Below are 12642 nucleotides of genomic sequence, written 5' to 3'. Positions count from 1 at the left end.
ACAATGGCTCAGGTTCGATCGATTCGACATCAGCCCAGGCCCGGGAGACTCGACATTTACCCAGGCCTGTTCAGCTCGTCATCAGCCCGGACTTGCTCAGCTCAACATTGGCATGGGCCCGTTCGACTCGACATTAGCTCGGGCCCAACGACTTGACATCAGCCCGAGTTGCTCGACTCGATATCAACCTGAGCCAGCTCGACTTGACATTGGCCCGGGCCAACTCAGCTCGACATCGACTTGAGAATGCTCGACTCGACAAAGGCCCGATGGATTGTCTTAGCTTAACTTGGATTGGGCCAAGTCAAAATCTATCCCAAAATGCAATTTGGATAATCCAAAAATGTATGCAATTTTATCTAATCCATGTCCAATTAAATGGATTTGGATTTGGATTAAAACTAATATGGATAAGGATAATTATGAATTGGATATTGTAATTTGGATTTTTTTCCACCCTTAATTTTATGCATGGAATTGCTCAAAAGGACAAAGTGCTATAAATTTACTATACTCCAATTGAGCATGTGGCCTCCAATTTCAAAAATACCCTATTCCTCCTAAGTTACTTCAAAAATCTAAATTCAAACCTACATTATATAATTGCCAGATTCCTCTTAAGTACCATAATGCGAGAGGGGAGTTCTTGGCAGGTTCAAAATAAATTCAAAAAGAAAAACAACGATTTGGGAATCATATAAAATGAAAGAGAGGTTCCAGTTTAAACAGGAAATACAGATCCGTGACTGATTGTTAATCTACGTTTACACACAACAGTCACTATCCACAACACATACCTGACCAAACAAGGAATGAAAAATTTTCAGAATCCTGCTAGAACATTGTGGTAATTAAAAGTTTTGCAATTCTGCAAATGTGATCCTGGATAATAAAAGCAAATTATCTACCGAAATAAATTAAAGATTTCCCGAAAAAACTGGAGAAACAAGCTTTAGTCTGATTATCATCAGATCATATTGTAATATCAAGAACGATGCAAGCTGCTATGCAATGTTGACCTTGTAATAAAGTTCAGCATACATAACAGAAGATTAAGTATCAAGTTGAGGATGCTGAGTGTATAGAACTAACAATTTCTTCATTTCCATCCAGTCATATAACAGAAGTTTCATGTACAAAGCAGATGACAGGATACACAATTTGAGTAATTTACTTTAACAGCTTCAAAAAAGGAGCTAAATCCTAAACTCAAGTATTGGTTACCTGTACCTTTTACCAACCCAAAAAAATTCCACCAAGGTCACTAAATAACAGGAACACTCCCATTTGGTTGCTGCATTGTTCTCAGTGAATTTCCTACAAAAACAGAACAAACAACATTCATTAACATGCTACAGCTTGACGCTGAGGATCCACAATCAGTCATATAGTTAGCGACAGGAGTTTGATGATTACTTAGTTTTCTAAATTTAGCTTACACTATAAAAATAAAAAAACAACAACTCAATAACAGATTAGATTACCTGTGTTGCTAGCAAATGAATAAGATGTTGGAAGAAAGTTGCTTCTAGTCAAACCGACATGAGTGGCTGCAGACCTTGAAACATTATCAAGAAGAAACTGATTTGACAAACTACTACTTGGCAAGCCTCCTGCCTTTAGTAAGCAAACTTCTGAGCTTTTGGCATGAATATAATCAGATTTTTGAGCAGGTGATCGGCCCTATTTTTCAAAAACAGAGAAATACTCAAGATTCTGATGTATACATCTAAAGACATTCAATTTTGTCAGTCTGATACGTACATCAAAAGATTGAATTACATTCAAACTGCATAAAATTGGTCACATGATTCGACCTATGATTTTAAATGATCAGCCTTAAATACGAGTAAAGAATGTCATACCTCGTGCACATTGTCCATTTGATCAAATGAAGGGCACCCAAGAGATGAATCTTGGAATGCGATCATATCTGCATCTGATGTCTTTGAACACACATCAGTACGCAGCTGCTCATTTATGTTCTGGAAGTAAAGATGACGAAGTCTGGCACGCAGTCGATTGGTCCTTTGTGAATAAAATATCTTCGTAGCAAGGGGTGCAGGAAATTCTAATTCAACAAAAATACGTGATGCACAAACACCCAAGTTGTATTAGAAAAACTCAACTGAAAAATTAAAGGAAAAAACAATTGAGGAAAGGTCTTCCATTTTACCAGTTGCCGAAAGTTAATGACTTTCAAAACTTAAATTATATATTTTTAATACCATTCTTGGTTGTGTTTGGATGTTGCACAAGAACATGCCCAAGGATTTTTTGGTTAGGATCTCCATGTTCTGAAGTAGTTCTTTCAACCAAATCCTTGCCTAAATGGAATCCGGAAAATTAATTAGGTGATTTATTCCATGCCCAGATCCCCAATCGCCAAAGAGTTAACAGCATAATACAGTAAAAGCAATAGCACAGTTGTCAATAATATCAGACTAAACATTACAAACACCAAGTGTTCACTGTGCATACCTACATATAAAAAGTTGAAAAGAACACAGTCACAAATAAAAAAGTACCAAGTTAATTAATATCTTTTAACGTAGAAAAGGATAAAAAAAAGCTCTGCTGGACCAAAAGTCATTTCCTAAGGAGACCCACCTTTGGTGGAATAAGAATATTATGAGAAAACTACAAGTAGTTTCTCAAAAGTTAAACATCCTTTAGTGTCCAGATATATAGAATTTTAGAAGTATGAAAAGAACTTTCACACAGTTTTCCTATTTGATGGATACACATTTATTATTGAAGAAATCTAAATTTAAGCATAAATGGAGATGAATAATAGCTTGTGTACAATTTTAAATTTATGAATGCAGATCTAAATTTAGTTAACGCTATATTTATCTAATTGTAACTTTCCGAAAAGGAAATTTTAGCATCAATGTTTTGGCATTCGACATGCCTTCGACTGCACACTAGGATATTTTTAGAATGTACATGCCCATGTTCTAGTTCACTTTAAAAAATGAAATATGATGGAACAAAATTAATAAATGTGTTTTCACATCATGCAAAGAATTTTTTTTGAAGTTAGAGTTTATAAGCAAAAATATAATAGAAGAAACTCATTATGGTATGTCCTGCCAGAACAAATTATATCAGCACGTATAATTGCACACTTACAAGTTATTCCATCATTGAGAGTTTTGGTCTCTCCAGAATCTGTTCCAGCGCTTTCTAGTACAGGTAGGTGCGTGTTTGCTCTCCTTCAATAAACATAACAGATTCAATACAAATTTAAGAGGGATGATTAAAAACTCCAGTAAATGGGAATAAATATTGAATTTATGATTATTTTCTGGTAGCAGAGGCACACAAAATCACAAGAAGGCTCCAAATATCAATATATTATCTAAGCCACAAAATTAATGACAATGATATCAAAATAATCATACTACAACTTGTGTGTGCACATCAGATGAACCAAGAAAGCATACAATTTATGACGTTTTGTTGGAGGATGCATTACAGAAGCTGGGTGATCCCTATTTCCAGGATTAATTCCAGCACCATCCACCATAGATGCTGCATCGACATAAGTAGAGTGTCCTAAGAAAAATGGAACTAACATGAATCAAGTTTTCAAATTGATTGGTAAACCAATAGCTTAGGGTACGGAAAAATAGATATCTGTATCCAGAAACTATAATAGTACTCCAATCCAGCAACATAGACTTGAGACATACACCAAACCATATTCCAATAAAATAAGTAAAAAAGATCAAATTTGTCTTAACATAAGAAATTACAGTCTAAACTATCATCAATCAACACCGTATAATATTTCAAATCAATCCATGTTCAGCAATATAATGAAAGGTTTTGAACTAAACCAGTAAGCCAAAGAGAAACAAAACAAATATCATATTCCCATATGGTCATGAGTAAAATGGTAGAGGGAGTGCCAAATTTTAGTTCAATAAAAATAGTTGCAAAGCCACAGCCAATGATATTTGGTTGTTGAAGAAAGTCAACAACACAAGTGATAGAAATGGAAAACCAAGATGCCTTAAGTGTTTGAACAAATAATTTTATAATAGATTCAATCTTGAAAAAAAATTAAAACAAGCAGCAATCCTGGTAAAAAGGAGTTTATAAGAAATGTGCATAAACTTCTGTGTAACAATTCCACCGACATTGAAAGATAAAACTTACAAAAAAACTGGGCTTTTACCTTTAACCTTGTTTGAAAATGGAATCACTCTCATTTGACTACTCAGGTGGGATTGTGACAAATCCGAGTCAATATTATCCATAGACGCAGACCTTCTCTGATTCCCAACTGGTGAAGCTTGGTATATGAGGGGTTATGAAGCACAAAAAATTAATGTTACAAAAACCTATCATTAGAATGTATTCAGAAAAACTAAAGGACTCCCTTAAAAGAAAAAACATACAGAAGAAATCCAAAATATAAATTTCAGAAAGGCTTAAATATGTTTCTAATCAACCAAAAAATTAAATAAGTACTGATTTTCGCCCCTGTAAAGTTTTTTCTTTGTTTGTGGTCCCTCTAAAATTACAACTTTTGATCTCTAGTATTACATGACAGTAATTAACTACTTGTGTTGAGCTGATAAAAAAACTACTTATGTCTTGAGTAAGAGATGCATACTACAAGTGTTGTAAAGCGATGTCACCATGCCACCTAAAAAAACTCTAAAGATTTGTAAAATAAATATTATTCATCTATCTTAAAATAAATACAAGGGACTAAATACAGTGATTTAAAATTTTGAAAGGAAGAAAATCAAAGAATATTTTACAGAGGCTAAAACTAAAGTTCACACAATTTACAAGGACCAAAAAGAGTAATTTAATTTTATAGGAACGGAAAAAAAATATAGAAACAATCAAAATTCGTTAATTTTACAGAGACTACAAATATATTTAACCTTTCAGAAAATATTATTGTTATATACCATCTATTAAAAAGATTCAGCAGAAGAATAAACTACTGAATACTAAACTAAAGTTATACTAAAAGCCTTTCAGAAAACATGATTGTTATATACAATCCATTAAAAAATCAGCAGAAGATTAAACCACTGAGTACTAAACTTAAGCTATACTAATATAGTATAGTAACTAAAAATGTATTTGCAATGCAACTCACTAATTCATATTTTAAGGATACTAGGACAATAAGCTGGTAACTTTTTCTTTTCCTTCCTAGGAGGTTTCCGATTCCCGGCGCTGCCATCAAGCTCCAACGTAGTTTGATCTGTGAGCTTTAATGACCTACAAAGTTCTGAAAACACAGGGAGAGGGTGGCAAAACAAGGTTCAGCACTGGTAACCTTTAAAAAAATGGTGGCAAAAAACGAAAGCTGGTAGTAAACTGGAGAGCAACATTTGCAGGTCAATGTGTAACTGAATAAATTTGAAAAGCCTCACATACAAAAAAGGAAAAGAAACTTTCATTATAAATACAAAAGAAGCCACCAAACCTGTATGAGCAGCAAATTGACTTTCCTTAATTGGCTTCTTGCAATTGTTGCAGCATACCTCAAAAAGGATATCAAGCAATCAGTTAGATGAATTTCTCTAGATTATACTTTTGAAAAACTAATGCCTGCAGATGAAGATAATTACAAGTTATAACATCTAAATCAATTCTATAATTTAGAAAGTTGAAATAAAATGCATAAACTGTTTCCAAACTATGCCAGATCGGCTACTGTGTGCCATCCTGGTGAACAAGGCAGTAGAAAAGCAATAAAAAAAAAACAATAATTACTGAACTTAAGGTGTACTAAACTATAGGAAGCAATAACAGGTTATAAAATATTATGCCATAGAATATCTGCATGAAACCATATACTAACAGGTTATACCAGTAAAGAAACCACATGAAAGTTTCAGGCCAGAGACTTGGGAAGAAGCACACGAATACTAGTCCACTAGCAGACAAGCAGAAGTAGCAACATGAGGCAAACCTTACCAGCTGCAAGGCATCAGTCATGGGGCTCTCACCATAGACATGCATATCTGTGATATAAAATATGTGGAGAAGCATTTTAAAAATTCCCAAAAGAAAATGACAATTGTACAAAGACCAAAAAAAGCACTTGTCCCCGTTGGCCCTAAGAAAATATTTACATTCAGACTCTGTTAAGATAATATTCTTAATGAAAACTTAAAAGAAAATGAAATAAAAAAGGTAATACAAAATAAGTCGTTCCATAAGTTAAAATTAGCTTAATTATCTAAGAAGTTTTTTTTTTTCAAACAGAGCCTTGTTGATTTTCAGTATGTGCCAATCATTACCATTCATTCTTCTACCAATTAAAATCACATTGAAATAAATAAATAATGATTACAATACATTACTATCTACCAAGGAATCCACAGATTGTACTACAAAAATGCTGATTAACAAGACAAAAACAATTTAAACAACCTTCTTCGTGAAGCAAATTTGCTTCGTCTGCCTCACGTAGTTCTGTACAGATATACTCAGCAGCCGTCTTCTGATGGGCAAAGTCATCTTCCAAGCCATGCACAAACAAATGAGGTTCAATCAGATATTGAAAATGAAAACAAACACCATAAATTAAATAGTTTAACAGACATGCATTGTCTGTGTAAACTACACAATCAATCGATCAGAAGTCAAGGTAAGTACAACTTTTTAGATATTTATGATAAAAAAAATGGCTCTATGATTTGTGATTAGATAACAATATAAAAAAAAGTATTTACACTGTCGATGCCTACACTCTATAATCCATAATCTATATCTATAATAATTAAGGGAATACAATGTTTTCATATATTATGTATACATTCTTTTAGACCTTTTTACCCATCAACTGATTTTCTTTTAGCTGAACTTCGTAAATTCCAGAAGCCACTAAGACATCTCTCATCTGATTTTCCCCCAACTAATTTATCTCGTAACTATACAACTTCTGCAAGCTGCTCTCAATTATTGTTTACTTTCTTCTTTATTTAACTTCTCCTTTATCTTTTTTATTTATTCCAGGAGAATAAATGAAGGCACTTCTTGTACTAGTTTATTCCAAAAATTAAAAACTATTTGTTGCGAGGTATTATATTATATTAAGTATAAAATATGACGACCAGAATCCAGCAAACAGTGTCAGGCACAACATGCAGCTAATAGGCACTGAAAGGTAGGGTCTCCAAATACCTGCCACTGTCTGAGAGAAACTCCCAGAAGCGAGAAGCCTTGCCATGACTTCCATTCTCCCACCTCCCGGGGAACATACCATTGAGAGGAAAAAACAATGCACCTGCAAAACCGATGAACGAGGGATCATCATCGTCATCATCAATCTAAGAGCAACACACAAAATTGACGCGACAGAGAAAAAGAATTGGAGTCAAGATCGAAAAGAAGGCTGAATAGGGAACGTGAGAGAGATAGCAATGAAGGAAGGGTGAGAAGAGTGAGAGTAGCATTCAAGAAACGTAAGAATAGATCGCAAAAGGAGAATAGGCATACCTGGAAGCGAGAAATGGCGGAATCGGTTAGAGCGCGACGAGAACCCTAAAAAAGAGAGAAAGAAATGAGGGAATCGGAATAGAATTGAGGAGTAGAGAGGAGGAGAGAGCAATGCCTGGAGAGGAGAGTGAGTGAGAGGTGGTGATGAGATTGGCAATGGCGGAAGAGAAACCCTAGAAGACAGAGAGAAGGAGAAGAATGGGATTCACCTTGTTTCTGTTTGTTTTATAGTGTTGGGGAATATGTTAGGGTTCTCCTCTTCTTCCCTTCTTCTCTTCTCTTCTCTTCTCTGCGGAGAAGGAGAAGAAGAGAAGGCAAAAAATAGAAAGAGGTTTGAAGAAGCGAGTCCAAGGGTGCGTGAATGCGTTTTTCGTATAAAGCCTTCTTCTGCATCACACCGTAACGTAACTCTACTGTACCGTCACTTCCCTTTACTTTTAATAATAATTAATAATTACTCTCATTTCTCCACGACCATCTCAATTAAAACAATACTAAAACATTAATGGTTTTTTCCCTAAGTATTTAATAATTTCTTTAATATTGCTAATAAAAAAGTTATACTTTTATGAAACTGTGACATTGCTTACATCAGCACATTTATGAATAATAAAAACATTGGTTATGTCATCACTACGAATCACACGTTTCTCTTACCATATATTACCTACCCTACTTCCATAACATTAACACAAAAACATATATTTTACCCCCAAAAACTGTTATGCCTATTCTTAGCTATAAAAAACAGTTAACAAATTCCAATCAAAACAAATTCCAATTATTTATATTATTATGGTTCTTCAAACTCAAACATTACACCCCTGTCTGTTATTCCATTTTTTTTCTCCTATGTCTCAGTAATGCTCATATTTTGTTGAACTATAACATATTGTTTTATATTATTTTTAATTAATATTTTTTCACATAACTAGATATAATCTTTTAACTTTTTTTATTTTTCGTATAATGAAAGCTAAATTAAACTCTCCAGGATAACAAAATTATAATTTTTAAATTTTAAATTAATTTATGTACACAAAAATGAAAAAAAAACAAAGAATTCAAATTCAAATGTTCCATTTTTTTAAGTTTAAATTCTTTGTTCGAATATAATCTAAGAGTCTTTCTACGTTTATTTTAATTTAGCGTTTTTATTTAATCTTCTCTTTTTAATTAAAAATCTATTCATTTTCAGTTTGTTTATAGGTTTCAAATATTGATGTAAAAAATACATTTTTGTTATTTAATATCGGAAACACATGCAATATTGTAACTACGTATCCATTTTTTTATATTATCTTATTTTAATATAAAAAAAATCTGTTATTTTAAAAAACTTATAGGGTGTAGTTAACAATTATGAAGTGCAGGTAGCAACACCCAATTGTTAAACACAACCTTTTTTCTCAATTGTACTTGCTTTAGTACTTTTTTTTTGACAAATTTCCTCACATAATGTATTTCGTTTTGACTGAGTGTAATTTTCCAATGCAAAAAGGTAACCATGCATTTCCATTATGATGTTTTTTTAAGTTTTTACATCAGTTGATTCCAAAATTTGAAAGAAATGAGAGGGTAGAGGTTAAAACTACAAACTTTTCTTTCTATTTCAATTGAGCAAATATTAGTTTACTTTTCATTTCTTCTGTTATTATTATTAAAGTGCACTAACATACTATTAGTTTTTTTTCACACTTCCTTAAGAACCAAATAATATATTAGTATCTTTGTCTCTTCTCGCCTTTGTTAAATCCACCCCCCTTTCATTGATAACCAAACTGTTCACCGAACGTAACCAGAACATTATGAACAATAATATTGAGAAAATGACCTCGTTCTGCTCTCTGATTTTGGCTCCTAATATCAGAGTCGCATATTATGCTTCTCCTAACAAGTGCAGTTCATTTCACAAGCCGAAAGGTTCCCACGTATCACATATTAACATTGGTTGAGGACAACCATTACAATTAACAATAGTCATCTACCAAAGCATTAAGGATAACACCATTTTTTTGGAACCTCAGCCATTATACACAATTTCCCCCCTTATGGATGAATATAATATCCGACTGCCATACTGACAAGCGAAACCACACAAACAAACAAAAAGGGGAAACCCTCCTGAGCTCTTTTAATTTTGATTTTCTTCTTCATCATCTCCTAACAAAAAGAGGAAAAGGATGTCAAATATAAAAAATGGTCATTCTGCAACTGAACATTAACAATAATTTCAAACATGCTACACTTCTTCCAAGCAACAGAGAGGGATGAGCATTCCACAGAAACCATCTTCTAGATAACTATGTATACCATAACTAAATTGTTTAAGAAGGTAGGAATTATTGTCCATTGAAAGAGAGTGAAAATTTGCTGGTCCCTTTAGTATGTTGCGGACACAAGCGAGAATGTGTTTTAAAAAGAGTTGTAGAGATGCTTCACAGAGGTTTGGAGTTGCCGCATCTTGTGTTGATGTTGTGCTTATAACAAAAAGCACTCACCTTTTACGTTTACATCTTACATGGCAAGTAAAATGGTGTGAGATGATTGCAAAAATCTACCAACCTATTGTTTGTTATTCCCTATTTTTTATTATGCTCATCAAGATTGTGTCAACTGTTTCCATCTAGTGTATAAAAGGGGCTATTGAAAATGAAAAATGGAATTCACGAATTTTTTATAGTTTATTAGGACGTAAAATAAAAAATAAAAAAACTACCTACCAGCTCTTGCTTGAGCAAATTTTTTTCTCGGGTGTTCCTGCACTTCTCTTCATTCAACTTCACGATGGTTCCTTCGGCCTGCAAAGATAATAACTACTTGTTGATTACTTCCATCTTTAAGGTTGAAAATTATTCGAAAGGTCAAATTGTAAACCAAGGAACTGATTCAAGGAATGTATAACTTTATGCTCATCATTGTGTAAGGCAATATGGTACTGCATAAACATTTTACATTTTTAAGCACTTGGCAATAAGCAATCGTGAGTACACTAGAGGAGAAAAAACATATTTTAAACGTAATGATAAAACATGCACTTTTTATGTTTTTTTTATAAAGATAAAAGTTTAGGTGAGTTGAAATTTGGAACTCACCAGGCTAGAACATGTCTCAGAGTCGGTTGGTACTTTTATATTATCTCACTCTTTAGCTCTATCTTTTGTAACAATAAGTAATTACTCCAAGTTGTATTTAAATCCTCCCCGTCAATGAGTAGGCGTATCTAAGGTTTTGCGGTCTATCATATTTCTGTCTAAAACATGTTCTTTTATGTTATGTCACTCTTGTTTCTTTTAAATTAAGTAAAATCCCAAGTCATCACATGGTACATAGCTTGAACATAATTTCCCTAGTCCAAATTGTCCATGGATTCCCCTTGAAGATCGTAGCCCGATTCATGTTCAAAATTCAAATATTTGTCACTGGAAGCAATATTGTGAGAGGATAATATTCTTGTTAAACTATAACCAACAAACCAACCAACCAACAGAATACGAAACTTAAAATCAAAGCAACTGTGAGATAACTGCTAATCTAAGTCAAAAACTACTAATGACTAACCTCTCTTAGCTTTGCATCCATTATACTCAACCTTGACTGCAATTCCTTGAAATCCTTATGAAAACTCAATTTCTCAATATCATTTACTTGTTTCATGTCCCCCTCCTTCTCAACTAGTCTTGGAACAGTACCCCTGTCCGTTCCATCCTCCTCCAAACCCTGGGTCACTTCCAAACTTTTTTCAACCTGACAACAGAAGAAACAATTTGAGAGCAATGTTCCTCTTTCAAGATAAATGATTAGTCTCAGACAATCTCTTGTTGACATGTAATTAATTAAGTTACTAACTCTTGTAAATTAAAAAAAAACTAAAACACGTCATATTAGTCAAGACTGTAGACACATGGTGGTCCAGAAACATATAATTAATATATTAGATGGTTTACAATTATCATGGTCCAAAACAATCTTCAAGCGACATATAATCAAATTTTGTAAACTCACTTCTTAAACTGAAAAACTCAGTTACACGTGACATAAAAACAAGTCGGGATTAAACAACACGTAGTGATCCAAGACCACGATATAATTTGTGATGAATGTGATATATAAGTGGGAGAAACTCACTGTAAGGGGGGAAGGCATTTGGATGGGTGGATCTTGGCTCAAATCTCCATTTTCAGGGGAAGAAGATGGGGTAACGAGGACCACCCTCAGCTTCTTCTCCTCGACAAGCCTTCCACTATCTTTCACAAACTGTGAAAGCGAAGAGGGAAGGGATTATAACTGTAACTAAACCACGTGACAAAATAAGCTGAATAACATAGCGTAATAAACATGACTGACCAGGTCAGAGGAGATGTCATCCTCGGTTGTTCCAGCGGGGACAACCGCGCTTTGAACGAGGAACTTGTCTTTGCAGTTGAAATCTGGTGGGGCTGTGCGCTGAGCCTGCATAGTAACTACCTCCAAAAAAAAGGAGCAGAACAGAAGAAGAACGTTAATCATTAACTGTAACAGGTTACGGTAATTGAAAAGTAAGAGCAGCGTAGTAGATACCGGTGAAATCAGCTGTTCCGTGGGGTTGGACAATGCCGACGGTTGGCCTGACGCAGTATTTCTTGGGCGACGTCGTTTTGACCTGAATTGCAAATCATGAGAAGTGAATATCGTGGAATCGGGATGAAAAGTTATAGGAGTGTATGAAGAAGCACCTTGAATGCAACATAGTGAGAATCGTGGTTGGTGAGACGAACGACGCAGCAACTCTGTTTCTTCAATTCAACTGAAAGAGAGAGAGAGAGAGTGAGGAAACGAAATGAGAAAGAGAGAGAAAGAGTGAAACGAAAACTTACAGCGAAAAGTGATGTGAGAAGGATGAATTAGGAGAAGGTCCGTGGCCATGTGAAGGATGCAGAATGAGAATGAGAATGAATGCGGAGAGGTTTAGAAGAGAGAAAGAGAGAAAGAGAGAATGGGAAAAAGAGAGAGTAAAGGAGGCATAGCTTTGCATTTGCATTGTGGTTGTGGTTCTGTTGTGTTGGTTACGTGGGTTGGGGGGGACGGTGTGGGACGGTGTGGGACTGCGACACACTGCTTGCAACTTAACCTCTCTCCTCTCCGCGCCCAACTTCTCACTCTTCTTTTCTTTCTTTTTTT

General features: G+C 34.4%; 2 protein-coding genes across 34 annotated transcripts; both read right to left on the bottom strand.

The window, feature by feature from the left end:
- Nucleotides 1-1080: 1080 nt before the first annotated feature.
- Nucleotides 1081-7905, bottom strand: LOC137832342 (uncharacterized). Of its 33 annotated transcripts, none has more exons than XR_016521768.1 (14): nt 7692-7905; nt 7483-7527; nt 7168-7270; nt 6415-6501; nt 5956-6002; nt 5462-5519; nt 5150-5263; nt 4187-4309; nt 3450-3561; nt 3136-3218; nt 2177-2481; nt 1866-2071; nt 1485-1683; nt 1081-1317 (listed from the first exon to the last, which is right to left on the bottom strand). XR_016521768.1 is itself a non-coding variant. In XM_068640445.2 (14 exons), exons 3-14 carry the CDS (start codon nt 7247-7249, stop codon nt 1265-1267), a joined length of 1263 nt encoding a protein of 420 aa, XP_068496546.2. In that variant the 5' UTR covers nt 7250-7270; nt 7483-7527; nt 7692-7905; the 3' UTR covers nt 1081-1264. The 33 variants fall into 33 exon arrangements, 26 of the variants coding, with proteins under 26 accessions (XP_068496546.2, XP_068496553.2, XP_068496550.2 ...); XR_016521769.1 differs by having other exon boundaries at nt 2177-2327; XR_016521770.1 differs by having other exon boundaries at nt 2177-2327; nt 4187-4303.
- Nucleotides 7906-9227: 1322 nt separating this feature from the next.
- LOC137832341 (vesicle-associated protein 1-3) lies at nt 9228-12642 on the bottom strand. The gene is made up of 8 exons (XM_068640444.2): nt 12339-12642; nt 12198-12268; nt 12043-12124; nt 11830-11945; nt 11611-11739; nt 11044-11229; nt 10206-10283; nt 9228-9645 (listed from the first exon to the last, which is right to left on the bottom strand). The coding sequence occupies exons 1-8, from the start codon at nt 12385-12387 to the stop codon at nt 9532-9534; spliced, it is 825 nt and encodes a 274-aa protein (XP_068496545.1). The 5' UTR covers nt 12388-12642; the 3' UTR covers nt 9228-9531.

The sequence above is a fragment of the Phaseolus vulgaris genome, chromosome 6, assembly GCF_051622355.1.
Source record: "Phaseolus vulgaris cultivar YP4 chromosome 6, ASM5162235v1, whole genome shotgun sequence".
NCBI lineage: Eukaryota > Viridiplantae > Streptophyta > Magnoliopsida > Fabales > Fabaceae > Phaseolus > Phaseolus vulgaris.
Note: the sequence above shows the minus strand (reverse complement) of the source record. Positions and strands in the feature narration are given on the sequence as shown.